The sequence below is a fragment of the Poecilia reticulata genome, linkage group LG17 (assembly GCF_000633615.1).
Source record: "Poecilia reticulata strain Guanapo linkage group LG17, Guppy_female_1.0+MT, whole genome shotgun sequence".
NCBI classification, from domain to species: domain Eukaryota; kingdom Metazoa; phylum Chordata; class Actinopteri; order Cyprinodontiformes; family Poeciliidae; genus Poecilia; species Poecilia reticulata.
In genome coordinates this window covers 5,061,213-5,078,310 of record NC_024347.1, presented here as the reverse complement: position 1 = coordinate 5,078,310, position 17,098 = coordinate 5,061,213, and the positions used below count along the sequence as shown (strand labels likewise).

The 17,098-nt window shown below is 39.4% G+C and overlaps 1 protein-coding gene across 1 annotated transcript in view; it reads left to right on the top strand.

Moving 5' to 3' along the window:
* Positions 1-4,244: 4,244 nt before the first annotated feature.
* LOC103479031 (carboxyl-terminal PDZ ligand of neuronal nitric oxide synthase protein-like) overlaps positions 4,245-17,098 on the top strand; it is a 24,657-nt gene continuing 11,803 nt past the window's right edge. The window contains exons 1-5 of the mRNA XM_008433236.2: positions 4,245-4,613; positions 7,571-7,642; positions 13,348-13,440; positions 14,266-14,324; positions 14,410-14,518. Coding sequence (XP_008431458.1) covers positions 4,509-4,613; positions 7,571-7,642; positions 13,348-13,440; positions 14,266-14,324; positions 14,410-14,518 — 438 coding nt within the window. The 5' untranslated portion in view covers positions 4,245-4,508. The remainder of the gene's footprint in view (positions 4,614-7,570; positions 7,643-13,347; positions 13,441-14,265; positions 14,325-14,409; positions 14,519-17,098) is intronic.

Below are 17,098 nucleotides of genomic sequence, written 5' to 3'. Positions count from 1 at the left end.
AATACAGAAAACAGTTCTGTAACTTTCCAACTTTGATCTCATCAATAGTCTGCTGCTTTGAAAATACTAATTTTTGTGCTGGCTCTGAAAAAAAAAATTCATTTGTTTTACACTTCAAACAAAGAAGGTGGCTCAACCAGAGTGCAAATGCAACAAAATTAGGATACAATAAACAACAGAAATATGGTCTGGAAATATCGGTGATATATAATACAGTGAGCTTAAAGATGTATGTAATAATTGCATAATTGTTCTATTGTAAATCCAAGTACTGAATAAAAAATTTTAAAAAAAGGAGAGAGAGAGAGATTTTGGATGACGATAACTGAAATGACATTTCTCCAAAAATAGGATGGCCAGGAAATGACGTAAGCTGCGTTTCCATTCGCCATAAAACTGCGCAAATTGAAATTCTGAAAATAAATTCGCTTAACGTAAATACGCTAATTTAAAGGGAAAAAAACTCACGTTTTTTGATGCAACTAAAAACTTCTGTGTTTGGTTTTTCAGCCATATTAACGCAGGTGTATTTCGCAAAAAACTTTTTTCGCATCACAGGAGTCACGTGATCAACAGCCGGACGTTACTACTGCCGGAAAGGACAAGATGACAGGAAGTAGTTGGAGAATGATGGTTTGTTTTTTTGTTGTTGTTTTGTCGGACTCTACCAGAGCTCTCACAGCAGGGCCGTGCAGAGACCACTAAAGGGGCAGGTTCTAAAAAAAAAAAAGGGCACATCTAACCACATTGGAGGACAGAATATTAACAAAGCCACACAACTTTCAGAGTTTAATAAACAATGATAAATTACAAAATTGTGAGAGATACAATCAAAGCTAAGGAAAATCTCTATATAGAGCATACAACTACGCATATGTAAGATATTGTATTAGTAATTTCTTTCTGCAGGTCTATTTTGTTATAGGAATGTATTGCAATATTCAAACACGCAATTTAGCAAGATATGTAAATCAGAGCTACACCACCAGACATATTTTGTCTTTACAGACTAAAACTATTTAAAATATAAACAAGGGCACAATGCAACCTTTTAGTGGACTGTAATCTATAAAACAGAGCTGCCTGTTTGCTGCAGTGGAGATGAAGATGGTCCATTCAGGAAMGCAGAGCTGCATCAAACTTTAACGTGGAACTGCAGAAAAAAGAAAAGAAACAAAAGCAAAAATTGAATTGTTAATGAATGTCACCAGGAGAAAAGCCTACCGAGTTTTGCTTAAAAAATTTTTTTTAAATTTAAATCACACATTTTTGTCTCATGAAGTGAAAAAATTATTTGCAAAACAAACTTATTTGCGCTTGTCAGAAATCTTTTCTTGCTATTCTAAGTTTTTGTTTGTGACTCAAAGTTTTGCTTGTGGTTCTCACATGATGTCGTGGGCAGGGTCCAAAATCGCAACAAAAGATTTCTGATGTGTGCAAATAAAAGTTTATGTTTGGCAAATAGCTTTTTAAGTTCACGAGACAAAAACGAGTAATTTAATTTAAAAATACGTTTTTTAAACAAAACTTTGTTTTAAAAAAAGAAATCATTACAATTCCAAAAGTTTTGATTACAATTTTATTTTACGTGACTGAGGTCAGTTTTTTTTTTCCATTGAATAATTTGGGGGGAAAAATTAACTTCATACTCTGTGAACAAGACCCTAAACTTACTTAAAGCCTGGATTGAGTTTTTTTCCCCTTCATTAATGTCACTTTTATTACATACATTATGTCTATCGTGGTAATTCAGGGTGAGTTATTTTTAATTCTAAATTAATATGAAGTTGGACTTTTATTTAAGTGCTATTCTCCTTCAAGATACATTTACCTAACGCCAGAATAAATGCAATGTACATTATGCAGCAAAGGAAATTAGAAGATCGGACATATATCCATGATGGAGATGATCGGTTTTGGACGGGCGATGTCCCCCTGTTGCATAAGCGATACTGAAGAATGACTGATATCATTAACGATACAGGGAAGAAGCTTTTTACTTATCTTTGCTAGCAAAGTCGTTAGCTAGCAGCTAGCTAATAGCACAACAACAACAGCCTAATGTCTGTATAATAAAAATACTGAATTAAGAAGTTTTCCTCACCTGGCTGTCTCCTCCCGCTCAGTAGTTCTTCAGAGAAAGGCAGACGCCTGTCAGTGTCTGTTGTATTTCATTACCTCTCTGCTTAAGCCGCGACTCCGTACTGAAGCAGAAACGATACTTCAACGTTTCCGTCATCTGACAAGTAGCAAGTCTACTCCACCTTATTCACCAAAAACGTTTTTTTTTTTTTTTAATTAACCAAAAACTGTTCTGAAATCTGGAACATTCGCTACATTGAGCTCCAGTTAGCCGCCTTATCTCACTATGCGAGAGGCAATTGCGTCATGCGTCACGGGCAAAAGGTCAAAGGTAACAAGTTGACCGGAGGGCTTATTATGTTGTACAAAAAACCCTCAACAAAAAACAAAATGATTTTAGTACATGTTATGTGTCAGAAGAGGGCTTAGGAAATAATAATTAAAAAAATTTGACCAAAAGGTCACTTGGGGGCAAGGAGCAAAAGGGGCAGGAGCTCAAGCATTTTTCTATACTGTTTCTCCACAGTATCCACCATTTTGTATGGGGTTTTTTTTCTTCTTCTTTTTAGGTTAAACTATTAAATCTATGTCCATTTAATCTTCCTGTCCAAGACTGTAATGAGATGTGCATTACAGTAGTCTAGTTTAACCTTGGCAGAAAGTTTGTTAGAAAAAAAAGGTTCATAAATAAATTCATACGTTATAGTTTTTCCCCTATCAATTATTATATAATTTATTTTAGTTAAAAAATGTTTTCTCAATTTGAGATTTTGTTATTTTATTTGTTTTAGTTAACTAAGATGACCTTGCTGGGAGCACGCCCCACTTTGGAGATGAACTGTATAATAATAATAATAATAATAATAATAATAATAATAATAATAATAATAATAATAATAATAATAATAATAATAATACATTTTATTTGTAGGCTCCTTTCCTGACACTGAAGGTCACCTTATATAACTTAACATAAAAACAAACACAAAATTTAAATACATAGTAAAGATTAAGTACAAAACAATGTATTTAAAAAATACATTGCAATTGCAGACAAAGACTGTAGATACTTGAAACAGATGGGTTTTGAGTTTGGACTTTTTTAACATGTCACATTATCATTGCAATTCACCACCTCTGTCATTGCTCATATTGGTGTATAATAATTATATTAGTTGCAAATAATCAAACATTGACGACTTAGGATGACATAGTGAGTTTCTTTAAATCAAGGCTAAAACCCCAGTTGTTTAGAGTTGTTTTTGAATCCTAATAAATGGAATATTGAGCAACATATATTATGATATTGATGATGGAACTCGACAAAATGTAATGTTTGTTACTGGTATGATGTTTTTAGGAATTCTTATTTGTGTTTTTATGTAAAAAAAAACACCTTGAACTGCTTTACCTTACCAAAAATAATGACCCGAATCATTTTTTGACAAGTGATTTATTGATTTCCCCCCCCCTACCCCCCCCAAAGTCACCACCACCAATAATAATAATAATAATAATAATAATAATAATAATAATAATAATAAATCACCACCTTTTTATTAGCTAATAGAAGGTGGTAATTAACAATAGTAATAATAATAATAATAATTATTATTATTATTATTATTATTATTATTATTATTATTATTATTATTATTATTATTATTATTATTATTATTTCTGGACAAAATCGGTTTTGGCCACACACACACACACACACACACAAAAGACTTAGGATGTTGTTTTTGGAAAGTGACGTTATGGAGTCGTATAATAGCTGCAAAGCCTTCATGCAAACTCGAACCGACCCGGTTCTGGGGAACGGGGCCCCGGTTCAGGACCCTCGGGGGCTCGTGGAGTTTCGTCCATTTGTTCCCTGAAATGCCACTAGATGTCACACAATCAAACCGTGAGCTGCGGCTGACCGTGAAAGGGAAATCCTCCTTCCGTTTCATTTAAATCCCGAACCGCTCTAGTTGTAGTTCTGAAATGTGATCACGTCCAAAACTGGGCCGACGTTCTTTTTTTTTTTTCAATTCCTACCTACTACGAGGAGTAAAAAAAAAAACAAAAAAACTATCATTTGTTGATAACCCGTGCGTCATCGGCTCGACCGGCGGGCAGCGGCGGAGACCACTGCGTCTCCGTCGTGCGTCAGAGCAACATCCAAAAAAAAAAAAAAAAAAAGAAAGCGGGTCAATAAGTGCACTCACCGAACCGGCGATTAGCGCATTAATTGAGCTCCCGCAGCCAATCAATCGGTCGCGACCCTCGCGTGACCCCACCTCCACCACCACCTACCACCGGAGTGACGCGTCTCGCGGATGAGAGAGTGTGAGGCGGCGGCGGCGGTGTTCGGCGGGGAGGAGAGGAGATGCGCATATCTGCAGGTTCTCTAGCGCGGTCGTAAAACGAGATCCGGAGCCATGCCTGGAGTGACCAAGTACAATTTAGTGGATGACGCGCACGATCTGAGGGTCCCCATGCACAACGAGGAGGTGTTTAATCATGGGGTCTGCTTCGAGGCAAAGGTAAGGACCCTCTGCAACAGATAGGGATTTTTTTAAAGGATTTAAGCTTTGAGGATGATATGGCTGTTGTTACTTCTACATGTCCATCACTTTATTTTCTTGTTGACACGTTTATTGTTGTCCAGACCTCATTTTAAGCAGGTTTAATCATCTCTCTACTAACTGGATAATATTTATCCACTTTAAGATTGAAGATAGATTTATTGTTTCTGACATGTTTCAATATCAGAAACACTAAATGCACCATATTCTGTTTTCTAGAGTTTTTGCTCCACGGTTTTGTGAGTTTTACTTGTTTTTATTGTGATATTATTGCTTCAACTGCCCCGTTTTTTGTATAAAAATTATATTTGTTTGAAGCAGCTCTTTAGATGTCATTGCATGTCGTAGACTATTGTCACCTTCCTTAGATAATGGCATAAGTCTTTTTGTTGTTGTTGACAAAAGGGATTTTGGAGGAAAAAAAATCAACACCTCATATCCTGCCAGAAGATGATCTAGGCAATATATAAATAAATCAGTAAATAGAAGATAAAAAATCATTTTGGCAAAAAATGTCTTAGGCCATTATTTTTTAGGAAGATGACAATATTAAGTTTGATATATTTAAAATGAGCCAACAGTGTCAGAGCTGATCATTTCACCTACAGTTCCAGAAGTTTACAGAACCTCAGCGGCATGAGCGACACATGAATTCTGGGTTTTCATTTCTGCCTCTCCAGAGTGGAACAATATCACAACATTTAAAAACAAGGCTGAGGTCTGAAGTCAATGAACGTTGTCTCTAATCTACCGAGTGCTGGAGGTTTCTTCGGGGGGCAGGCGGGGTCCATACGAGCGGAAAATCAAAATTATCATAATTAACAGAAATAAAGGCCTGAGAACATCAGTCTGTGCCTAATTAGTTAATTGCTTAAGTGTGTTTCGACAAGTTCAGGGGAAACCACACACTTAGAGCTGCCATAAACATGATTTCAGCATAATTCTGGGTTACAAATATGAGTTCTTGTAGTAATTTCAATGGGTTGGTTTACTGTAAACCTAGCTTCTGAGAGCAGTCTGTATATTTTCAGTAACTTTCCAGTCGTGGAATATTAATGGCAGCTTGTAGGGGCGCACCGATTAACTCAGTCCTCATATCTTTCATTTTGGGTGATCGGCTGATACTTGCAAAAAACGATTTTGTTTGGTTCATGAAATCAAGAAAGGTAAAAAAAAATTGGCCAACAAACCAGAAAACAATTGATGACCCCAAAATTGTTGAGATTGTCTTTTTTATTTGACCTTTTTTGTTTGGACACCACTGATCCAAAGGTGTGAGTGAAGTCTGCAGCTCCCCAAATGAACAATCCAAACGGCTTCTGGAGGAAAGTTTAGTGGTCAGATGAGTGAATGTTAATTAGACTGGGAGCTGGAGGAATGAAGGTGAGAATCTTTAACCCCCAAAACACTGTAGCAACTGTTGAGCATGGTGGTGACAGCGTCATGCTGAGGGTCTGTGTCGTTGCATTGCGTAAACTGGATGGCATAATTAAGCAACTCCAAATTCTTCAATTTCATGCCAAATCGACAGCATGATGTTTTGGCAGGGCTGAGTAAATCCAATGGGAAGAATCACAATCGTAAATCAGAGCTGGATTCGGATTGGATCATGTCTTGGGAACGGGCCAGACCGCAACGCAGTTCTGAATTTGTGTTTGAAAGTCAAATTTGAGGTGGCTCGGGCATCTGGTAAGGATGCCTCCTGGACGCCTCCCTGGTGAGGTGTTCCGGGCACGTCCCACCGGGAGGAGGCCTGGGGGAAGACCCAGGACACGCTGGAGGGATTAYGTCTCTCGGCTGGCCTGGGAACGCCTTGGGATTCCCCCGGAGGAGCTGGAAGAAGTGGCTGGGGAGAGGGAAGTCTGGGCCTCCCTTCTGAAGCTGCTGCCCCCGCGACCCGACCCCAGATAAACGGAAGAAAATGGATGGATGGATGGATGGATGGATGGATGAGTCAAATTTGTCAGGAAATTTTTCTATCCTTCTGTTCAAATTTCCAGAAGCTTCACAATGGCAGTAAAAGGATATCTTACTAAAGACCGTTCAACCAAATGAGAAATGTATCTTTATATTACAGGTTGTATAAAAGGATTGTGGGTTAGACAAAATCCTGCTTTAAACTCTTATTTGCATAACTAATAATTGCTTTGAAATTTCACTGAAGTCATTTAGTATCCAATCATACCACCTCCAGAAAGGAAAACTAAAACAATTACGGTAATCAAATCAGTTATTCCTGGTGCCGATGAGTGAATGTAAACTTTTGAACTGGACAACAAATTCAGACTTTATTATTCCAGGAAAGGAAGATTATTACATGAAAATGAGTTTGAAATAGGGCTGTACCTATTATTTTAGTAATTGCTTAATCGATTATTATGTCGATTAATCGGATGGATTTTTTTTTTTTAACCACATTCTATTGATTTTCCATATAAGCACTTTTTATATGGAAAAGTGCTTTTTTCTAAAACTTTTTCATACGGTTTCAGGAAAAGATGCAAATAAACAAAAAAAATCCTTTTTTAAATAAGAACATAAATATTTTATTACATAAACTGCATTATCATGGCATTCATTTGTGAATTTGGACCAGTGGAATATATTTCTAAAAAATACCACTTGGGAGGTTTTGAATAAAACCCATTTACAAACAAAGGTTTTTCAAACCCATAATACAAAATGCATATAGATTTTATTTTATTTTTTTTACAGTTTTGACATAATCACTGCTCTGAATCTGTTGTGGGTTTTTTTGACAAATGACTTTTTTTGAGTCTGTATTCAGTTAGTTGACGAATATTTCAATATCGGATTAATACAATTAATCGCTTCAAGCCTGGCGTGAAATGAACCTAATCAACACAACCAACCTGCCAAAACCCAAAGTAATCCTTTTAACTCTTGTCTTGCAGTACATCGGCAGCTTGGAGGTGGGTCGCCCCGGCAGCCGGATGGAGATAGTCGCCGCGATGAGGCGAATCAGAGTAAGAACATGTGACTTCATTGAAACAGACGCTATATTTAAACCTGGTGACAATGGGCCCTGTGAATCTTTAACAAGCTGTCAGAGTCACTCATGCTGTCACACCGAACTCATCTCCATCCCCGACTGTCTTGTTTTCGGAAGCGTCCACGCCACGTCGCCTTCACCCACAGATCATCCCCCCCACACTCCCCTGTCAGCGCACGGCACACACCGGTCAGGTTCAGCGCCTTGTCACTAGCAGTTTTAATTCTGCGATGAAATACGGGGAACGACAGAGGGAGGAAAAAAAACAAAATCCCTCTGAACATTCTCCTGCACAAGACGAGGCCGCCCAAACACGAAGCACTGCAGTGGCACACAGCAGCACAGAGTGCAGAGGATTTGGCTGCTTTGCTTGTCAGCTGTTGGATCTAATCTAACAACAGAGTCGTTGTGTCAGCCTGAGGTCAGCCTCGTCCCCGCTGACACCCGCGGAAAAACTTAATCCCGATCCCTCGCCATCATCTCCTCGTAATGGCCATTTTAGTCTCCTCGCAAAGATTTACCGTAGCAACGCCGCACACTGTTTAGGAGACGTCATTAACACCGTGCTGAAGATTTGATGTCATTCGAACTCAATGTGGATGATAAAGGAAGCCACACGTTGCTCCGCACAATCCAAATACTGAAGAGCTTTTTGGCTCAACATGGATTTTTCCGTCTGAGTTGGAAATGAACAAACTTTAATTAAATACTTGGATTTTGTGCCTTTTTATCTAGAGGCAAACAGAAGAAAAATGTTTCTTGATGCTGTGACACAATTAATCAAATGTGTAACTGCATTTCTATTACAAATGCACTTAGTTGATATTTTTCTAATGCCGTAACTACAGTATTTCAATTTCACAAAATCACATGTGAATAATTTTGTTCACATAAGTCATTAAAAAATGTGGCGCACCATGATCCTCTTACTACTTACTTCCTGTTGTCTTCTTTGTCTTATCTTGTTGATCACACGACTTTCCATTGCAGTTTTGCAAAATACACAAATTTTCTTATGGTTGGAGAAGCACCTCATTGTAGCGTTGAAACTACTAATCAAAAAACTTTACTTTTTCGAAATTAGTGTGTTTCCAGTAAGCAAATTTATGTTTGTTTTCCAATTTTTGCAACTTTACAGTCAGTGGAAACGCATCTAGTGACCTGAAGAAGTGAGGCGACAAGATTTTTAAAGTAGAATAGGATGCGATAACTTGAGGGCCGGAACATTTAACACATTCATTTCGATTTAATAATTACATAGATTTTAAAACGTAAACATTTTTTTTTCATGTAAAGACTCCAACCAGAACCAGTGTGTAAAAGCATACATTTCTGGTTTGCCCTTAAGTTTGACGCACAAACGATGGACGACTGAGCCGTTTCTCTTGGTCCACTTGCGCTTAATTTCTGCTTCAAAAAACGATCTGATTGGACGCTTGAAAAGACTATTGTTTTGGTTCAAGTTGTACTAAAAGGAGTTAGCATAGCAGAGAACTTATTAAAGGCTAAAGTAGCATCTCAATGCTAAACATGTAGCAGCAGTGCAGACGTCCCCAATGCTAAAAATGTTCCATGATTGATCAGGAGTTCTTGAAACACTGGAAATATGGAACTCTCATTTTGCACTTTGATGACTCCTCCAGACACTACTGTATTTGTATTTTATGTAAAGACATTCTACGGCAAAAAAAAAAAAAAAAAAACTTAAAAAATTGCAACTTTGACCACAGCTTTTTAAAAGAAGAGCCACAAAATCAGTAATTTTTGGCAGCAACAATCACAACAAAAAACATCTGCGCAATTTCCTGGAGGGAAAATTAATTGCAATTAATTACAGACACTGCAATTAACTCAACTGCAAAAGGATTTTAGAAGTCCCACCTTTAGATAACTTAAATCTTGCCTGTGAAAGAAGCATCTGTCAGCTGTGATTTTGTTAAACTATTATTAAACTGACTACTTAAAACGCGAGGCATCCTTAAAACCCTCGACGGGGTTTTTTAGACGAGACTCGGGGTGAGCCGCCTCAACCTGTGGCAGGAGGAACCGTGTGAGTTAGTCTCAGGCTGATGTGTGTGAAAACGCAAACACTCCCTGTGTTCCACTTCATCTCCCCCTGACAGCACTGTGTTGCAAGATGGATGGTCCTCTTGATCCAGTTTATGGGAGATAACAGACACGTCCACAGACAGTGCGCACACACACACACACACACACACACACACATTAAGAGACCTGTGTCCTTCACCTGAATATATAAAGCCCAGGAAGCGTGTTGAAACTCCCACACAGCTACATGATGGATTAACTGGACGAGAGCACATGTCAGGAACACGGGTCGCGGTCTCATAGACGGAGCGCTTTGAGTTTTCCTTTTTTATCAAAGGCAGAGCTAGATTCCGCCAACAGTGCTGCAAGCAACAGTTGCTGGTTCTTTTCTTGTTTTACGCTTATGATGCTTTATTAAAAGCATATAATAACCATGCGCTGGTTCTGTTGGACCTCACAGTGTCCTTTGACACAGTGGATCATTCTGATCTTTTGTCACGATTGAACCACTGTGTCGGCATCTTTAGCTCATCACTAAAATCTTTCACCTCCTATCTGAGAAGTAGAACTGTCTCCGTTATGTTGACTCATCTAGTGCTCCACTTTGATGTGAGATCCCACAAGGCTCCATTCTTGGCCCTCTTTTGTTTTCATGTTTCACACGCTGTGTTAACTTGGTACCGGTTCTACACGCATCCGCAAATGATGGACGACAAAGCCGCTTCTCTTAGCCCAATGGGAGTTATTAGCTTCAAAAATCAGTCAATGGCTCCCTGGAAACGACTGTTGTTGAGATAACAGACACGTCCACAAATCCACAACGCTAACGTCAGTGTCGATAATCCACATTTCTAAAAGAAGGGGTTTTTTTTAAGAAGTTGCTTGAATAATGGGTTCCTGAAACACACCACTAATGTGTTTTTTCTCCTATCTGAGTGACAGAACATTTTCTGTTATGATGTTGACTCTTCTGGTGCTCCTCTTTGACGTGGTGTCCCACAAGACTCCAGGCTTGTCCCTCTTTTGTTTTCTCTTTACATGTTATGTTAGATGTTACAACAGCACTAGATCTCCTTCCTCTTTTATACTGATGACCTGCTGATCTACTCATCCCAGAAGCCTGGCTGCAGTGATGCTCTCCATTTTTTACTGGATTGCATTACTGCTGTCCAACACTGGTTGGGCCAGAAGTTTTTGTTTTCAGCCAAAACATTGAATGTATTTTATCTGGTGGCAACGTAACTACAGATGCTTTCACTTTTAATTGCAAAGAACATTTAGGGGTAATATTTGATAGAGATTTTAATATCAATTTGACCAGGACGAGCTTCTTTCTGCTGCGTCTCTTCACCAAGGTTGAGCCTTTTTGAACTTTTTGATTATATGTGATCTTTTTAGGTGTTCTGATTTCACTGTTGTGAGCTTCGGTCTCCTAATTTGGATGTACACGTTTTGTGATGCCACCACCTTTAAGTTCAGAGGATTTTACTCAGACATTGCATGAAAATGCAACACAAAAGTGACATATTGTGAAGCGGAAGGGATTTCTGTCATTTTTATGTTTTACAAAAACAAATTTGAAAAAATTGTAAATTCAAACCCTGTTGTTTTTTATATTATAATTATATTTAAATTCAAGAGTATTGATGTCATCCAATCTGACAAGGGCTGAGCTGAATTTGTAAATGTGCAGAGCTAATGGAGACATATCTTAAAAACCTGATGACAATATTTGTGCAAGTTTTGAATCTGGTTTTTATTAGTTTANAAAAAAAACCTGCATCATTTCCCTCCCCACTCCGCTATTCTGAACTAGTTGCTCTTGCTCTGTGACTGTAACATATATGTCAAAGTTCAAAGGTTACGAACACTTTTTTTGCGAGGCGGAGCGCGGGAACGTTCAACCCGTCGTAACAAAAAGAAAAGCAGAGTCATGTTGTTTCCCCACATAGCCGAATGAGCGCGAGCCGAAGCAGTTTTTCCTTCAAAGACGGAGCATCAGCGAGGTTGACTCCCATCCCTTCACCATGGATACGGCGCCGACGGCGACTTAGTGAGGCTGCATGCTAATCGCTCTGGTGGGAAGAGGGAAAAGAAAAAGGAGGCCGCCATTGTCGCTCGGCACTTCAAGACATTTTCACCAGCGTCGAGCGAAACGCCCACCCCATTGTCGCGGACGCAGTCAGTGGTGCCTTCTCTCCTCTACCTCCCCGGGTCTGTGAAGCCTTATCTTTGTGCCGCAGACCAAGCATGTGCGCTGAGTGGGAGGAGATGGACCAGCTGATTTAGAGGAGATTTGATGCATTTCCATCGCGGCACGCCGAGGCACACAAAGCTTTCAGATGTCAAAATCATCAACGCAGCCCTTTTGTGTTTGACTTCTGTTCTGTTGACTTTACCGTTCTGAAGCTAAAATTCATCCCTCTGATCTGTGAACGACACGGCACCCTAATCAATTTCCTCGCACCGTTTCCCGATTTTATTTTATTTTTTTGTCGAAATGTATGTATTTTGCCGTTGCGTTTGATTAAACCTCTTTCAGGCTCGAGCTACCTTGACATATCGACTGAGTGGTTTCAGGCGCGAGGATCCTCCAGGGGCACGAGAGCAATGAATTTCTTTTTGACAAGGCTCCTGCCAGCTCGCGAGATTGAAAACATCACCTTGAGTGAGACTGAGGAAGGACGTGGCGGGCGGGCAGCCTTTCATTCTGCCTGATTTAGAAGGCTGTCTGTCTCTGGTGCACATTTTGGAGCTTTTTGGGGGGAGAAAAAGGCCTGAAATTGACCGTGGAAGTCCTGGTGTCTCAAACCGGTCAGCGTTGGTGCTCAGGTTAGAAACAACTACAGAGGAGAAACAGAATTTATGTGGATATTAACTCTTTGGGATCAAATATATTACACAGAGTGGCCTTAAAGGGGCAGTATTAAGTATTTTCCATTCACATAATGCACAATCATGTAACTATGTTAAGTTCTGTTATTAAAAATGCTATATATATATATATATATATATGCCACATTTTGTTGGTCTATGAGATATAGTCATATGAAAATACACTTAGGTTTGTGGCTACTACATGACATAACGCTTGCAAAGCCTCCTAAGACCCGGCTCGGAGCTGTTATTTTTACTAAAATGAAAGCAGAGATAACAGAGAATATCCGAGCTTTTCATGCAGATATGAGACGGATTTGTTTGCCCTCTGATTTCACAGAACTTCCTCTGATCAGTTAATCATCTGAAGTTGGATTTTTAGTTTTTGAAGCTTGATGTGTTTCCCCCCCTCCCACCACTAATCCTATTGGATTTCTTTTTTTTAAAGCATTGATATTTTTCAGCCAGAGCCTGCAGTGAAAGTTCAGTATGTAGCATTAATCATGCAGAGGGATGAAAGTGTCCCACACACGTCTGGCTCCCTCTGGCGAGGCAGCCTTTAAAACCTTAAGCATCTACCAGAAACAGAAACTGACAGTTCCTCCATGTTTACTCTATCTCATATGGAGAAGATAAAAATAATCCCGCAGCAGGGTGGTCCCCTCTCTCTTTCTTTTAGTTTGTCTAGTGAGATTCGTCCAAGCAGTAATATCCATCCCACAAAGTTAAACAAATGTTTTCCTTCCTTTACAGTACGAATTCAAGCTGAAGAACATAAAGAAAAAGAAGGTCAACATACTCGTGTCCACTGACTGTGTCAAAGTGATCCTACGCAAAAAGAAGAAGGTAAGACCGGCGGAAGAGAGTCCATCTGTTTTCCATGAACTGATTTTAACTCTTTATTGACTATATTCAGGATTTAACCCCAGAAAACCCACTGCGTTTTTGTGTTGAAAATATGTTAAAGGGGCTGTGTTACATATTTTCCACACACATACTGCCATTTTATAGCACAGTCAAGTAACTGTTACCTTTAGCTGTTTTAAAAATGCTATATATCAAATATGACTTGAATGAAATTTGACTTTGTAATTTAACGCCTTGAAATTGGGCCTCTGCCCCTTTAAGAACTCCTGATTTTCTGAAGCTCCACGTTCAGGAGGTTATCATAACATGGATCATATATTAACTATTTAACGTTTTTACCAGCATTGCGCTGAGTAGTAGCTCCTATAAGGAGCTCAGCTGATGCACAGTTCCACCAGGTGCTATTTCTTGCTGGCTAGTCTGAAGGAGCTGAATGGGGGCGTGTCAGGGAGAGGGCTGCTCTGTGGAGTTTGGAAGCTTGGAAACTGCAGGTCTGAGGAGGAGCTGCGTCTCAAATGTGGCGTTAGGCCCACCCAGGTTTGTTTTTGATGAGGGAATAACATTATATTATGAAGTAAAGCTAAAAAAAGAACTGATGGCGCCCAGTTCAACTATAAACCTATCTTAATCTGTTTTTACTGTTCCTGCTGTTTAAAAAAAACCCTATTTAAAATAAAAATACCTAGCCTGGTTGGGGGGGGGGGCAAGTAAAGCCTGGTGGTCCGCCAGGCTTATAATACACTGTGGGGAACCCTGAGTATTGTGTCAATGATCTGTTTTTCTTTTTTGTTGTTGTTGGTACAGAGAAAGGGCTGGTCATGGGATGAAAGCTCCATGTTGGTGACACAAGACCCCATCTACAGGTGCGACGAGGAAGATCCCTAACCGGCCTGAGTCGAGGATGCTAATGAAACCCAGCTGACCTGATATCTTGTGTTGCCTCTGCAGGATCTTCTACGTCTCGCACGACGCTCAAGACTTGAAGATATTCAGTTATATCGCCAGAGACGGGCCGAACAACGTTTTCCGCTGCAATGTGTTCAAGTCTAAGAGGAAGGTGAGTGGAACCCTCAGCAGCTGAAGACTCTAAATATACTTCTTTAGTGTCAATGAGACTCTCTTACTGAAGCAGCTTGATTCAGGTGAGGCCTGTCAGACAATGTGTTTTATGAGGCTGGATTAAGTTTAATGAAGAGATTATAAATTCAAGTCGGGGGTCCCAGCGCTCTTCAGCAAGTCTGACCCTTTAAATCAAGGCTAAATGTAGAGTTGCCTTGTTTGAGTAACATCTTTATCCCAATATTATACGATGAGCGGTTCTGATGGTGTTTGTGAAAATGTAGTCTTTCTTCTTTTTCTGTATTTTCATCATCTGTTGCTAAAATGTGCTACACAACTAAACTTGCATTGACTTGAACAGTGTGCATGTAGCAGTCCAAACTGCACAGTCAGCTTTGTACATTTCTCAGCATTAATTTCTCACCACAAATCCTGGGAAACATTCAATGCAGATTAACGTGACTAAAAAGAAACAACTTCAACTTTTGTATTGCCAAACAGGAAGTTTCACTTAGCTTTGGGAAGCTACAGGTAAGTGTAGCTAGCTTCTTGCGTTTAGCTCCCCTCTAGTGTTCAACCTGAGCTGATCTTTGTTTTAAATAAATATGTACAAATGAGGACACTCGTGCCAGTCTAAATTTACTAATGGTTCCATTAACCAAATAATTTTTTTTTTAAATTAAACTCTGATTTATTTTTAAAAAAAAGAAAACACTTCTTACTCATCATTAGCGCCGAGCATCAACATTTATGGTACCGTACGTAAACAGAAGCTCAGATTCAGTCACACTTTAGAAGTTTTTGAGACAAACTGTGTCACTTTCTTTGTGATGTTCCAAGAATACTTTTTTTTGGCTCTAGTGGCCTTTATTTGATAGTTAATTGACAAGAAAGTTGGTAATGAGAGATGGGGAAAGACATGCAGCAAAGGTCACCAGGCCGGGAATCGAACCTGCAACAGCTGCATCGAGGACTAAGGCCTCTACATGGGTTGTGCTTAACCCCTGTGCCACCACAGCACACCCATCTTCCAAGAAGATTTAATGTCTGCTTAAATTACTAACTTTTGAAAATGCACATACATCAAGATAAACCTTAAATTGCAGGAATTCATTCAAGGCATGCAATGCTCATAAACCAGGTCCAGGCAGGACCATAGTGAAGATTTTACCTTAGGGCTGGATGGATGAGTGGCCCAGAATTCCTCCACAACAATGTGAGAGACTAACAAAGCGCCTCATATCTGATTGCTATTTGCCTCATATTTCATAATGCTTCCTAAAACTGACTTATCTAAACATCCCTCCATCTGCTGGAGATTGGTGACGTGAAACAGAAACAACATTGGCAGATTTACCTTGAAGCACCAAGAGGCTCTCTGTCTCTCTCTGTCTCTGTCCCTCTCTCGATGGAAACAATGTAAAAATGCCGCATGCTCAGACATTCTGTTGCGCGTATGTCCGTTCCTATGGCAACCAAGGTTGCAGCTCAAGCAATTAACACAGACTAACAAATTAAAATAGAGTAAATCTTTACAGGATAATCGTTTATTCATTTCAGACTGGACTTTTTCCATTATTTCGGCAAACGCAACGTAAAAATAGGAGACTAACTTGATTTCAGATACTTTGACACAAACGGGCTCCAGGTGTTCTCTCAGGGCAAAGTTAGATGGTTAGATGACAACTCGGCTGGCGAGCTGCTCTCACTGCAGTCTTTATCTGAAGGCTGTGCTGCTTGGAGCCACTATAAGTCTTTTTTTCTCTCATATTGATTTTTTTCTGTACTCCTCCACTTGTCCTCCACTTTATGCATTCCATACACCCTGGTGCTTCTGTCTCCTTGATGCGGCTGACCTCTCCTTTCAAGCTGCTGCTGATGCCATGTCCTGATAAAGCTGCCTCCATTCCTTTACTTGAGTTTTGTCCCAGTGGCTCAGACAGCTTCTGTGGCTTATTTTCACCCTGACTGCTGGAACCTGCGTGTCCAGCTGTGCTGTTTCTAACAACCACACGGCGCCCGCCTACTCCTGACCATGCTGGGGGAGAGCGGAGACGGCTTTTTAGACTTGACAGTTTGCGGTCGTCGCAGATCTTCGTATCATTTTTGTGAGAATGAAAACTTTCCTCGTAATGTAAAATGTAATCTGGCTCTAGTTACGTGTCTTTTCTGGATGTGTTTTAGAGCTGCTATATTCCTAATATAGCACTGCATATTGTAAACAAAGTCAAAAATTAACAGCAATAATTTTGGTTACTTAAGAGGAAATACTCACCTCAGCCTGCTGGATACTTGAAGCTGAAAGTGAAAACGACTGCATAGCTTACTTTCTGACTAATATCATAGATGCATTGATATAAGAATTTGGACTAATGTCAGTAATATTTTCAATATAATGGTTTATTATATTTACTATATTACAGTGGCCCAAAATTGTGAAAAAAATTGTAAAGTTACAACCGAAGTCATAATAAACTTGCTAGCATACCTTCCATAGTTTTGTCGTGTTGTAGCTTTGTGTTGCTTTTTGGTGTTTGTTGCTGTTATTTTTGTGTTGTGGCTTCTGCATTTTATATAT